General features: G+C 45.3%; 1 protein-coding gene across 1 annotated transcript; it reads left to right on the top strand.

The window, feature by feature from the left end:
- The first annotated feature begins 5,333 nt into the window (after positions 1 to 5,333).
- cfap73 (cilia and flagella associated protein 73) lies at positions 5,334 to 14,807 on the top strand. The gene is made up of 7 exons (XM_017724608.2): positions 5,334 to 5,458; positions 6,249 to 6,354; positions 7,395 to 7,499; positions 10,909 to 11,109; positions 11,977 to 12,198; positions 12,641 to 12,799; positions 13,767 to 14,807. Exons 1-7 carry the CDS (start codon positions 5,403 to 5,405, stop codon positions 13,851 to 13,853), a joined length of 936 nt encoding a protein of 311 aa, XP_017580097.1. The 5' UTR covers positions 5,334 to 5,402; the 3' UTR covers positions 13,854 to 14,807.
- Positions 14,808 to 15,159: the final 352 nt, after the last annotated feature.

The following is a 15,159-nucleotide window of genomic DNA, read 5'->3' as shown; positions in this document are numbered from 1 at the left end:
TAGAGGTTAATGAACATCTCCACACAGTCACTTTACTCAAGTCTACTAGAGGTTAATGAACATCTCCACACAGTCGCTTTACTCAAGTCTATTAGAGGTTAATGAACATCTCCACACAGTCGCTTTACTCAAGTCTACTAGAGGTTAATGAACATCTCCACACAGTCGCTTTACTCAAGTCTACTAGAGGTTAATGAACATCTCCACACAGTCGCTTTACTCAAGTCTACTAGAGGTTAATGAACATCTCCACACAGTCGCTTTACTCAAGTCTACTAGAGGTTAATGAACATCTCCACACAGTCGCTTTACTCAAGTCTACTAGAGGTTAATAAACATCACACAGTCGCTTTTATCAAGTCTACTAGAGGTTAATAAACATCACACAGTCTGAGTCTGTGATGATCCAAACATGCAGTTAGCACCATGCTAATCAGCCAACGTGAGCTTACATCACTTGTTAGCCAGATGAGCCTCACAGCTCCAATGCTAACAGTAACGAAACAAACGTCTGAAACATCAGCGAAACACACATTTGACCAAACTGCATACTGGGGACCCAATCTGAGCTTCCAGTATTTAATGTTTCTGTTTATGTGAAAAATCTGCTCATTTCTCTCTTTATTCCGGGGAAGTTCATCTGTCCTGGCCAGCTTAGCCTCAGGGAGCTAATTAGCTCAGGGAACATGAAACCCTGAGAACGTAGACCTCAGAAAACAGGGACGAGCTCATACTGTTAGACTAATGCAGTTAGTCTCATCTCTGTATCTAAGGCTGCATGCTTTCAGGACTCTATGTTCTCAGGGCTCTACGTTCTCAGGGCTCTATGTTCTCAGGACTCTATGTTCACAGGGCTCTATGTTCCCATGGAATTATCTTCCCAGGGCCCTATGTTCTCAGGGCTCTATGTTCTTAGGGGTCTATATTCCCATGAAATTATCTTCCCAGGACCGTATGTTCTCATGACTCAATGTTCTCAGGGCTCTACGTTCTCAGGGCTCTATGTTCTCAGGACTCTATGTTCTCAGGGCTCTATGTTCCCATGGAATTATCTTCCCAGGGCCCTATGTTCTCAGGGCTCTATGTTCTTAGGGGTCTATATTCAAATGAAATTATCTTCCCAGGACCGTATGTTCTCATGACTCAATGTTCTCAGGGCTCTACGTTCTCAGGACTTTATGTTCTCAGGGCTCTATGCTCCCATGGCATTATCTTCCCAGGGTCTTATATTCTCATGGCTCTATGTTCTCAGGGCTCTATGTTCCCATGAAATTGTTTTCCCAGGAACCTATGTTCTCATGACTCAATGTTCTCAGGGCCATATGCTCTCACGGCTTTATGTTCTCCAGACTGTATATTCTCAGGGCTCTATGTTGCCATGGAATTATCCTCCCAGGGCCCTATGCTCATGGGCCCTATGCTCCCAGTGCCCTATGTTCTCAGGGCTCTATGTTCACAGGACTCTATATTCTCAGGGCTCTATGTTCCCATGGTACTGTCTTCCCAGGGCCCTATGTTCTCAGGGTTCTTTGTTCCCATGGAATTATCTTTCCAGGGCCCTATGTTTTCAGGGCTCTATGTTCCCAAGGAATTTTCTTCCTAGGGTCCTATGTTTTCAGGGCTCTATGTTCCCATGGTTGGATCTTTCCAGGGCCCTATGTTCTCAATGCTCTGTGGGTTATGTCTGTTGAAAAAGAACCATTAGAAACTATTCAGTTTCAAACATAATGGCTTTGCTTTCTAATGGGAATTGACTTAATGCATTCCAGTAGAGACCACTAGGTTCCTGTGGAACACCTTTAGATCCCATTAGGAAACCACCAAATGCATTTAGAATCACCCACTAGTCAACTGTTACACCATGAGAATCCTTTAGATTGTGATATCAATCCATTAAAAAGTCAAAACACATTACAAAACCATCAGGAACCAACAGAAACACTTTTATGATCATGAATGATTTGTATGGGGTTTTCCAGCTGGGATATGTTCCCAGATTCCTGTGTTCCCAGGGCTCTAGGTTCCCAGGGTTCTATATGCTGAGGGTACTATGTCCTCAGGGCCATATATTGCCAAGACTCTATGTTCTTAGGGCTGTATGTTCCCAGGGTTCTACGTTCCCAGATTCTCATCTTAGCTAGCCTAGGAGAAGGCAACTGCAGCCCTACTAAAAAATCCACTGCTCGTTGTCCCATGCATGACCTTTAGTGACCTGTGAGCCTAACTAGGACCTCAGTGACCATTTCAAAGGTTTCCTTAATGCATGATCACCACATCATCGGTGTGACTTATTTCAAAATAAGAGATTTTTTGATGCGCGGTAACACCAGAGACTCGACTCCTGGGGACTCATTATATATTTTATAATATTTATTTGATTTCTTTGGCATTTAAATCATTTATTTCATAGTCATGCATAGATTATTGTAGTTAAAGTTGAAAGTGTTGGTACTTGGAGTTCTAGATAGATTTAAAAACTAATATTCAAGGAGGTGTAGTTGTTAAAATAGCTACTATATAATAAACTGTAACCCAAACATGGTTTTAAGTGGAGTATATCTGTAAACGCTAGGGACACAAAAATGGACGTTTCCACAGAAACACTCTCTTACAGAAACTGTCAGATCAGATTCAGTCGGTTAAACGTAGAAAATTGTCTGAGGACCAAGTAAAAACGTCCTCACCTCAAAGCCAGCATGTCACTAACTCCCCAAAACTCCCCATTAACCCTCTCAGGGTGTGGATTCTACAGCAGCGCCAGCAAATTAAAGGAGCGCTTTCAAATATTAATTCAGACTTAAAAGCGACGTTCGACGTTTACAAGCGTGCCAGAAACTTCCGTTCCTTATCCTGGTGTTATTAACATGCTGTGGTTGCACTGTGAGCGACAGTGGAAGAGGAAGAGGGACAACAGAGTGTTCATTAAAGATTCATACACACACACACACACACACAGTCATATACATACACTCACACACACTCATACACACACACGCACACACACACGCACTCATATACAAACACACACGCACTCACACTCATATACATACAGTCACACACACACACACTCATACACACACACACGCGCACACACACGCACTCATATACAAACACACACACTCACACTCTCATACACACACACACACACACACGCACTCATATACAAACACACACACTCATACACACACACGCGCACACACACGCACTCATATACAAACACACACACACTCACACTCTCATACACACACACTCATACACACACACACGCGCACACACACACATTCACATATATATATATATATATACACATATACATATACACACACACACACACAGTCATATACATACACTCTCATATACACACGCACACACACACACACACACACACAAAGCCAAACAAGGAAACATAGAAAAACACTCAGACCTACTTTATATTAACACGCTTTGTTCGAGTCCATTTGACCCGGCTAATCAAGCAGAGATGCTTTCTGTGTTCGCGCATTTTCACACAGCGGAATTATTTATTTGATTATAAAGAGGTGAAACATTTATACATTCGGCTTATTGACATAAACGAGCACTGAGGCTTTTAGAGGCCCATTGGAACTAAAGCGTCACAACGCTGCCCCTGAAAGGGCAAAACCTGTAATGACAGGAGTGAGAAGAGTATTGCAGTGGGCACTGATAAACACCATTAATGCCAGTGTGTATGTGCATATATACTGTATATATACACTATAGGCCCAAAGGTATTGGCTTGTCTGGCTTCACACACTTGAACTTGAGTGACATGTGAGATCCCACATTTTCCACAAGGGTTAGGAGTGTTTATGGGAAGTTCTGTCCGTTCTTCCCGAAGCACATTTGTGAGGTGAGACACTGATGTTGGACGAGAAGGCCTGGCTCACAGTCTCCACTCTAATTCATCCCAAAGGTGTTCTATCGGGTTGAGGTCAGGATTCTGTGCAGGCCAGTCAAGTTCTTCCACACCAAACTGGCTCATCCACGTCTTTATGGACCTGCTTTGTGCACTGGTGGTCAGTCATGTTGGAACAGGAAGGGGCCGTCCCCAAACTGTTCCCACAAAGTTGGGAGCGTGAAATTGTCCAAAATCTCTTGGAGCTGAAGCTTTAAGAGTTCCTTTCACTGGAACTAAGGGGCCGAGCCCAACTCCTGAAAAACAACACCACACCATGATCCCCCCTCCACCAAACTTTACACTCGGCACAATGCAGTCAGACAAGTACCGTCTCCTGGCAACCGCCAAACCCAGACTCGTCCATCGGATTGCCAGATGGAAAAGCGTGATTGGTCACTCCGGAGAATGTCTGGGCCATGGAAACCCATGAAGCTCTCTATGCTGTTCTTGAGCTGATCTGAAGGCCACATGAAGTTTGGAAGTCTGTAGTGATTGACTCTGCAGAAAGTTGGTGACCTCTGCGCACTATGCCCCTCAGCATCCGCTGACCCCACTACAGGTGGCGTCCGATCACGGCACCACGCTGGAACTCACTGAGCTCCTGAGAGCGACCCATTCTTTCACTAATGTCTGTAGAAGCAGTCTGCAGGCCGAGGGGCTCGGCTTTATACCCCTGTGGCCACGGAAGTGACTGGAACACCTGAGTTCAGTGATTTGGATGGGTGAGTGAAAACTTTTGATAATACAGTATACATATAGTTTTTATAGAGAAGTATTATTTGGGTGGTCATTCTGACGTGGTGGTAGTGTGTTACTGTGTGTTGTGCCGGTCTGAGTGTCTGATCCACTCGTACCAGCACAACACCCTCAAATACACTACCACCACCACATCAGTGTTACTTCAGTGCTGAGAATGACCCACCACCCAAACAGTACCTGCTCTGTGAGGGTCCATGGGGGTCCTGACCACTGAAGAACAGGGTAACGAAGCCTGCAGAGAAATGGAGTTTTTATGTTCTAATGTTATGGCTGATTGGCGCATGTATAGTAAATAAATGTGTTTTTAGGTGCTTTTAATTCCTGAGTAATAATCACATTTCATACTCATAAGCTCCACATCTTTGGTGCATCATAACAAGGCAGCTTCATCAGCGCCACATTAAGAAACGCAGCGCTTGATCTTGAAACATGAAACGTATGAAGAGCTTCAGAAACACCTGCAAGGGCTAAAACATATCGTGGAACCAGGCTGACTGACAAAAGAGGAAAGCCGAGGGCAGAACGCAAAAGATATCTAGAACTTTCCACCGTGGAAAGAGGAGAAACGTGAGCTCCTGTAATCTGAGTTGTAATGACCCGCTTTAACCACAGGAGGGCGGCAGAGGCGCTGTGTCTGATGTGTGTGTTGCCGTGGAAACGACTCAGCAGGAAAGCCAGAAGTTTGAAGAGCTGAAGCTCGACGTTTCCCCCGGAGGAATAAAAGATGGCTGTGAGTCTGAAGGACTGCTTTCGCACCGTTTTCGAGCAGCAGCTCTGCAGGTAAGAACATTTCTAAAGCGCCGAGATTTCATTCGGACGTTTTGCTCACTTTAGCTCGCCTGAACAGCTCAAATCAGAGCTTCTACGGTAGAGACGTGCTTAAAGGGGAATTCCACCATTTTTTCCAACATGCTCAGTAATTCATTCCTTGAGATGTAAACACCGTCATTCAGAGAGCTTTGGTGTAAAATGGTTCATTGTAGAGAAACGTACACACTCAGATGTCTTCACAGTGGTGGTGATAGGAACCAGACGTCGCCACGTTTACAACACAAATACAGCCGTTTTATTTACTATCCAAACCCACCAGTGAACCTACTTGAGATGTCTGAGTTTTAAAATTGAGCGTTGATGATGATTAAATAGTGGAAAATCTGAAAAAATGTGTTTCTTTTTGGGGACTATTTTGCCTCAAGCTTATCCCTCCGCCGTGAATGGCTTAAAAGGAATGATTCAAACACATCGGAGTCCAAAACTTTGTCACAACACCACCGCAAATCAGCGTCTCTGTCATCAGGCAGTGAATTCATAACCATCTCATGTAGGAACTCTCTGTGAGGAGCTTTTAGAGGGGGACGTCTGGTTCCTATCACTACCACTGTGAACGGTTCTGACCCGGTAAGCTTCTCTAGAACGGAGCGTTCCCACCAAACCGATCTGAACGGCTCTGCTCACATCTGAACCAGTTAAAATGATGTTGTTTGAGTGCAGCGTCTGTTCTGTTGTGTGTTATGTTGCACTTGTATGGCCTAAAGTTCATTAAACTGAGCTGGTCTTTGACTGTGTCCAGCGGTCGGCCCGTACCAGAGGAGGACCTCCGCACTGGAGCCACGCGCCTGCTGGACAAACGCCGAGAGATAAAGCACACGGACGCTGCTCTGAGGACTCAGCGAGAGGTAGAAACACAGTGAAATTCACTTTAAACCAGTTACAAGTTTATCAGTTTATTATAAGTTGAGTGATACTTTTTTAATCCCACAAACGGGGAAATTCCACCTCCGCATTTAACCCATCCGTGAAGTGAAACACCACATACACACTAGTGAATACACACACACCTATTAGGGGCAGTGAGCACACTTGCCCGGAGCGGTGGGCAGCCCTATCCACGGTGCCCGGGGAGCAGTTGGGGGTTAGGTGTCTTGCTCAAGGACACCTCAGGCATGGACTGACGGTGCTGGGGATCGAACCGGTGACCTTCCGGTCACAGGGCCAGCTCCCCCTAACCTCCAGCCCACGACTGCCCCCAAATGAAATTTTGAAATGATCTGGCAAAATATCAATTTTACACAACCCCCCCCCCCCCAAATCCTAAAGGAGGAGTCATCCAGGTGTCTTTTGGAGGTGTATTTAGTGATGCTGATGTATGTTCGTCCAGGTTTGTGGATACGGTCGTGTATAAAAGTGCAAAAGTTTGGGCGCTCCTGGTCAAGTTGTGTGTGCTGTTGCTTGTCTGGGTGTAAATAAGCGAACACACCCTCTACTGAGAACACACTTCTGCACATTTAATAAACAAATACTGTTTTTTTTGCTGAATTTAACATATTGAGAAAAAATAAAACATAAAATGTGGCCGGTGCAAAAGTTCTGGTGCCTTTCAAATGTAATGTTTTTCCAAATAAATAAACGTTGTGCATTAAAATTAGCAGGAAATGAGGAAATATGGTATTTAAATGTGTCCTCTGTAAGTGATGCATTAGCTTATGTTCAAGCAACAAACCGTGCGATAACTCAGGTCTGCCTGGTACCAAACGTGCTACCCTGCTGACTTGGTGGGATATAATGGTCCATTATTTGTTAGCCATATTAGCCCCGCAGGTCCAGCGTGAAACTTCCGATCTGTGTTGAAAAATTGGGGAAAAATGTTGTAAATTAGACTTTTTTGACGAATTGTTGCCTGAAGTGTGTGTATGTCTGTCTTTGTGTTCCTCTTCAGGAGTTTGAGGTGAAGAAAGAGAGTCTGAGGCAGAGGAGAGAAGAGCTGAAGATAAAAGAAGAAAAACTCAAAGACTCTTTACTGAAGTTTGACAAGTACCTCAAAGTGAGGCTGCAGCTACACATTCTGGCGTTACGATGATCAGCGTGTTTTCATGCACTTAATGATCCGATAACTGCAGAAAATCAGATTTTGATCAACACATTTACATGAGTCAGACAGTAATCAGATAACGGGGAAACTCCAGGTCTACAGGAGTCAGACAGTAATCAGATAACGGGGAAACTCCAGGTCTACATGAGTCAGACAGTAATCAGATAACGGGGAAACTCCAGGTCTACATGAGTCAGACAGTAATCAGATAACGGGGAAACTCCAGGTCTACATGAATCAGACAGTAATCAGATAACGGGGAAACTCCAGGTCCACATGAGTCAGACAGTAATCAGATAACGGGGAAACTCCAGGTCCACATGAGTCAGACAGTAATCAGATAACGGGGAAACTCCAGGTCCACAGGAGTCAGACAGTAATCAGATAATGGGGAAACTCCAGGTCTACATGAGTCAGACAGTAATCAGATAATGGGGAAACTCCAGGTCTACATGAGTCAGACAGTAATCAGATAACGGGGAAACTCCAGGTCTACATGAGTCAGACAGTAATCAGATAATGGGGAAACTCCAGGTCTACATGAGTCAGACAGTAATCAGATAATGAGGAAACTCCAGGTCTACATGAGTCAGACAGTAATCAGATAATGGGGAAACTCCAGGTCTACATGAGTCAGACAGTAATCAGATAATGAGGAAACTCCAGGTCTACATGAGTCAGACAGTAATCAGATAATGGGGAAACTCCGGGTCTAAATGAGTCAGACAGTAATCAGATAACGGGGAAACTCCAGGTCTACAGGAGTCAGACAGTAATCAGATAACGGGGAAACTCCAGGTCTACATGAGTCAGACAGTAATCAGATAATGGGGAAACTCCAGGTCTACAGGAGTCAGACAGTAATCAGATAATGGGGAAACTCCGGGTCTACATGAGTCAGACAGTAATCAGATAATGGGGAAACTCCAGGTCTACATGAGTCAGATAGTAATCAGATAATGGGGAAACTCCAGGTCTACATGAGTCAGACAGTAATCAGATAACGGGGAAACTCCAGGTCTACATGAGTCAGACAGTAATCAGATAACGGGGAAACTCCAGGTCTACATGAGTCAGACAGTAATCAGATAACGGGGAAACTCCAGGTCTACATGAGTCAGACAGTAATCAGATAACGGGGAAACTCCAGGTCTACATGAGTCAGACAGTAATCAGATAACGGGGAAACTCCAGGTCTACATGAGTCAGACAGTAATCAGATAACGGGGAAACTCCAGGTCTACAGGAGTCAGACAGTAATCAGATAACGGGGAAACTCCAGGTCTACAGGAGTCAGACAGTAATCAGATAACGGGGAAACTCCAGGTCTACATGAATCAGACAGTAATCAGATAACGGGGAAACTCCAGGTCCACATGAGTCAGACAGTAATCAGATAACGGGGAAACTCCAGGTCCACAGGAGTCAGACAGTAATCAGATAATGGGGAAACTCCAGGTCTACATGAGTCAGACAGTAATCAGATAATGGGGAAACTCCAGGTCTACATGAGTCAGATGGTAATCAGATAATGGGGAAACTCCAGGTCTACATGAGTCAGACAGTAATCAGATAATGGGGAAACTCCAGGTCTACATGAGTCAGACAGTAATCAGATAACGGGGAAACTCCAGGTCTACATGAGTCAGACAGTAATCAGATAACGGGGAAACTCCAGGTCTACATGAGTCAGACAGTAATCAGATAACGGGGAAACTCCAGGTCTACATGAGTCAGACAGTAATCAGATAACGGGGAAACTCCAGGTCTACATGAGTCAGACAGTAATCAGATAATGGGGAAACTCCAGGTCTACATGAGTCAGACAGTAATCAGATAATGGGGAAACTCCAGGTCTACATGAATCAGACAGTAATCAGATAACGGGGAAACTCCAGGTCCACATGAGTCAGACAGTAATCAGATAACGGGAAAACTCCAGGTCCACAGGAGTCAGACAGTAATCAGATAATGGGGAAACTCCAGGTCTACATGAGTCAGACAGTAATCAGATAATGGGGAAACTCCAGGTCTACATGAGTCAGACAGTAATCAGATAATGGGGAAACTCCAGGTCTACATGAATCAGACAGTAATCAGATAACGGGGAAACTCCAGGTCCACATGAGTCAGACAGTAATCAGATAACGGGGAAACTCCAGGTCCACAGGAGTCAGACAGTAATCAGATAATGAGGAAACTCCAGGTCTACATGAGTCAGACAGTAATCAGATTTCTGCTTTACAACCAGCCGAACTCACAGAAGAGGACGAGATGTAAACGTGACGTAAATCTCAAACTTCATGAGAGGCTTATTTTTAAAAGTATCGCACCACTTTACCTAAAAATATGAACAAACATCGTCTAGAAGATGAAGAGTATTTAAATCCTTAATTACGTTAAGCATGTATTCAGTTTCAGCGTCGCTCCAAAAGGGCTTTGCTGCGTCTCTTGCTTATTTCCGGCACCACTGTCTGTTTTCACACATGCTCAGACCGAGAAATGAGAAAGAAATCAGAGTAAGAGCTCACACTGAGGAATCTGAGTACTGAGCTGAAATCCAGCCTCTTTATCAGATTTCTAGACCTTACTCTGATCTAAGAAATCAGTGTGCTGTTATATGATCTGAATATCAGATAACTGCAGGAATCCGATTATGATCGGGTTATAAACAGAGAAGCACATTCAGTGGTCGACTGTTACAGCAGTTTAATAAATACAGTAAGAAATGAATAAACTGGCGTTTAATATGTTTTAATGTTCAGTTCCTTCCTCCTAATTATAGCTCCTTAACGAGCAGCTTGTTGCTACGTCAGAGTAATGAGCTCCGCCCACTCGCTGCTCAGCCGGCAGGTCGTTCTCCAGCTCCTTACACTAAATTCCCAAACTGGCGTCTCCACTGAGCAGCTTTTCTGTGTTTTATTGGGTCAGTTTTATGGCTCAGTCTGATTTGGTCCGACTCTGAAGATCAGACACGTCTGGCGAATGGTGTTGGGTTCAATTCTGGCTGATTCCAGGTTGTTCAGCTGTTCTTCTGTCACAGCTGCCGACTGAAAAGCTGCTCAGTGGAGACGACAGTTTGGGAATTTAGTGTCGTCTCGTCTTCAGAGTCGGACCAAATCGGCTGTCGGTCAGATGTGGTCTTAACAGCGTCCGTTTTCTGTTTGTGGCAAAGTAAGAAGTAAAAACGTGCAGATGGCTTGAGCGTCTCCTACAGCTGTCAGAGTCGTTGCTTAGCAACAGCATCTCAGCGGAGTGTTACAGTGTTTGTGAAAAACTTGTGATGTTACGCTTCTTAACCAATCAGCCTGCGTGATCGGAACTACCTGCTGTATAAATGAACATCTGTGTCTCTCTGTAGGAGAACGATGCTAAGAAGACGCGGGGTCTGAAGAAGGCCGAGGCAGAGAGAGCTGTAGTGAGAGAGAGAGAGCGGGAAGAGCGGCAGTTACAGAGAAACATCGCCGCCCTGCTGGCCAAGAAAGAGCAGCTGCAGGGGCGAGTCAACCGCAACAGAGTCTACTGCAGCTTCTTAGATGACGTCCTCAAGGCCTCGAAAAAGGTAAAGTACCCGTTTTATGAAGGATGAGGAGAAATTATAACTTCATGCTACATTTTTCCAGTAAAGTCGCTAATCTTAAAGGACCACATCAAAGAAAAAACACTTTGGTCCTCACTGTTTTAATAGAAAGAAGTTGGATGTTATGTAAATATTTATAAAGCTTCACAATACACTGTCCACTCTCCGGTCCATAATGATTTCTAAGTTTAGCCCCACCCATTCAGCCTACAGCACTTTAGCCCCACCCATTCAGCCTGCACCAGTTTAGCCCCACCCGTTCATCTTACACCAGTGTAGCGCCACCCATTCAGCTTACACCAGCTTAGCCCCACCCATTGAACGCAAAGCAGTTGAGCCCCACCCATTCAGCCTACAGCAGTTTAGCTCCATTCATTTAGCCTATAGCAGTTTAACCCCACCCATTCAGCCTGCACCAGTTTAACCCCACCCATTCAGCCTGCACCAGTTTAGCCCCACCCATTCAGCCTGCACCAGTTTAGCCCCACCCATTCAGCCTGTTCCAGCAGACAGTCTTCAGTTTTTTGGATTGCAAGATGTACGAAAAACAGTTAAACGTTGTGCTGTTCCTGGCTGTCGGGAAGCAAATGGATTGGAGCAGCCGTCCATAAACTCAGAATCACAATACAGCGGAGCCAATCAGAACAGAGTTTATTTACGTATATCAGTCGTAAAGAGAATAAGGATCAACAACAGAGGATGGGAAGTAGTCTCAATAAATTCAAGAAAAGAAACGAGCGAGGAATTTTCGGTAGTAAGTTTTTTCTGTCTGCCTTAAACTGACGAGCAGTACATTCATACATATTCATACGCACATTTCCGTGACTGTCTGTGTGATTGGTGTCTCAGTTTGAGGATGTCGGGCAGCTGATTGGCCGCTTCGACGCGCTGGTTTGTACGCGGGAGCAGCTGCTGAAGCGGCAGAGCGAGGTGGAGAGTGAGAGGGAGACGGAGGGTGTGGAGCTGAGGAGGTACGTCAGTGAGAGAGGATCGGCGTTACTGCACTACAACAACGGACTCTCACAGCTCCAGACTGAACTGGACACCATCCTCTCTCAGGCCCTCAGATGGGTACGACCTGTTTCTGCTCTGATCCTCTGACACAAAGCTCTGAGGCTTCATTTCGTAATCTTTAGATGTCTAGAGCTGTTGCTGTCAGTCTGCTGCACTATTTAAGTGTAAATACCCTCGGCTGGTGAATACGAGTATTTAGAAAAAAAAGGTCCAGTCAAAACGGTCATTAAGTACGAGATACTCAAATAATTGCGTGACTACCCTGTGACGGACTGGTGACCTCCCCAAGGTTCGCCCAGTGTGCGCTGGGATAGACTCCAGCCCAACCCAGGGGGACCCAGGAGGATACACAGCTTCATATGTGGCCCAGTCAATTATATTTCAGGACCATCTGTTATTAATTTACATTACATAAGTGTCGCTGTTGCTATAGTTATGAATAATAAGCACCTTCGTCGCTATAATGTTGGTTAATAATAGAGATTCGTGTTAATTACAGGAATCCGCATGGAATCACATCCAGGCGACGGCTGCCAAAGAGACGCTTCTGTTGGGCCAGATAAAAGTTGTGACCCTGAATCTTTATCACTTGACTGGCGTCGTCGCAGGAGGAGCTGAAGGGGTCGATGTTGATGACACTCTGGAGCAGCTGGACAAGGTGAGGGATTTTATTGAGCAGTTTATGATGATGCAGCAACAGCGGTGGTCAAGCCGATGGCTGGTGAGCAGTGGCACCCGATCAGGGAAGAAGGCAGCATCAGACACACAGGACGGGCAGCTGATCAACTCGGCAGAGAAAGGAAGAAAACACAGAGTCAGTTCTGTAAAGAGTGGCTGACCACAGATTACAGTAAAACAGAGCAGCAGAGACTCCAGCAGGTCCAGACCTGACAGGGAGACTAATCATCAAAGGCTCCACTGTACAAGTAAGTTTTTAGCCTAGACTTAAAGACTGAGGCTGAGTCTGAGTCCCGAACATTAACAGGAAGATTATTCCAGAGCTGGGGGGCTTTGTATGAGAAGCTCCGCCCCCCTGATGGAGCTTTATTAGTTCTAGGTACCAGTAGTGAGCAGCACCTTGTGATCTAAGTAGGCGTGATGGTTCATAGTGGGAGAGAAGGTCACTCAGGTACTGAGGGGCGAGTCCGTTTAGAGCTTTATAGGTCAGTAATAGGATTTTATAATCAGTGTGAAATTTAACTGGTAACCAGTGCAGGGCTGATAAAACTGGGCTGACCTGGTCAAACTTTCTGGTTCTTGTGAGACTCTGGCTGCAGCGTTCTGGACCAGCTGAAGCTTGTTGAGGCTTTTGCTTGGACGTCCAGACAGCAGGGCATTACAGTGTCCAGCCTTGAGGTAATAAAAGCATGAATTAGTTTTTCTGCGTCCTGTAGAGATCATGCATTTCTTAATGTAGCAATGGCTCAAGTGGGGAAATAATTTGGAAAGTGCAGATTTTCAGTCCAGACCGTGGAAGTGTCCGATATGGAATGAGAAGCAAATATAGAGAACTGTGTCACCATTTCATCGTCTCGCAGTCACATAATTACGTGTAGGTACTAAACGATGACAGACATAACCCACCTAAGCATTAATGGCTAAAATAAATCTGCTTTTGTTTCCAGATCCAGCTGTATATCCAGGATCGGGCAGATATCGTTCGTGATCTCAGGTCAGACACTGATAACAGATCCACCAGTGACCACGAGTGAAGCTCCTCGAGGCTTCCTAAGACTCATCATATGGAGACTTTTACAGGGGATTCATATTTTTGTGTTCATATTAAGATAAACGTTTGATCCTCCTGGGCCGCCGTACGTTCATCACTCACTCGGACTCATTCAGCTCAGTGGAGCTTTACAGCATCACTTTCAGACAGTTAAACCTGAATCGACTGAAGTCTGAAGTGACGTCGGCAGACAGTACAATCTGGAAAATTGTCATGCGCTGAAATGCAAATTCCTGGCTGAAAGCGAAATTTAACACGTACAACGCAACTTGTGATTTTTTTAAGTGTAAATAAGTGATGAGCAATTCCTGTTTACTGTGTGTGTTTAACACGTGGGGGGGGCATGAAGTATAAAAGGTGCCATAACTTTTTCACAGGCCACTTTATGTTACGTTTTTTTCCCATGTGAGAAATTCCGCAAATAACAGTATGCATGGTCCATGGTCCTGGCCCAGAAAAAGATGGCAAGCTTGCTCCAGGTGAGGGAAGAAGACCTGCCCCCGGAGGGGGAGTGTAAGTATCTTGGGGTCTTGTTCACAAGTGATGGGAAGAGGGATCGTGAGACATTGGGGGAGCCATAAGGGGAAGCTCTGTTTACTGGTCAGTCTACATCCTGACCCCCACCTGTGGTCATGAGCTGTGGGTAATGACCGAAAGAACAAGATCGCGAATACAAGCGGCGGAAATGAGCCTCTCCACAGGGTGGTGGGCCACACTCTACTGACAGGTGGAGGAGCTCGGCCATTTGGGAGAGCAGAGCTGTTACTCCTCCTCAGTGAGCCAGTTGAGGTGGTTCGTGCATCCGATCAGGATGCCCTCTGGACGCCTCCTGATTGCGGTTTAACAGGCTTGGCCTACTGGGACGAGACCCTTGGAGGGATTATATCTCCAAGTTGGGCTGGAAGCGGCTCGGGCTCCGCTGGAATGAGCTGGGAGAAGGTGGGGGGGGGCAGGTTTGTCTGGGATTCTCCACTCTCATCTACGACGACCCTGGATTATCTCTGCTAAGTGATTTTAGATGATAATGATGAACAGTAACTGCATTAAAATGTGCAGCAGCATTTTCTCTGTGGCTGATGTGCTCACTTATTTACACCTTTGAGCAAGGGAGCTCACCGCAGCCCCGCATGTGCCACGCCGGGCTAAAGGCTGTATGTTTGTGTCCTGGCCTGTCAGCTCATGTTTTTGCAGGGTGTAAGTCATGAAATCTCGAATTGCAGCACCAGAATTCAACTCAATCTGAAATCATTTCTTATGCTTCTGAATAAATAAACCCACAAAAACTACAA

This window comes from Pygocentrus nattereri, chromosome 23 (assembly GCF_015220715.1).
Source record: "Pygocentrus nattereri isolate fPygNat1 chromosome 23, fPygNat1.pri, whole genome shotgun sequence".
Lineage (NCBI taxonomy): Eukaryota > Metazoa > Chordata > Actinopteri > Characiformes > Serrasalmidae > Pygocentrus > Pygocentrus nattereri.
The sequence above is the reverse complement of the archived record's forward strand: the minus strand, read 5'-3'. Positions and strand labels throughout refer to the sequence as shown.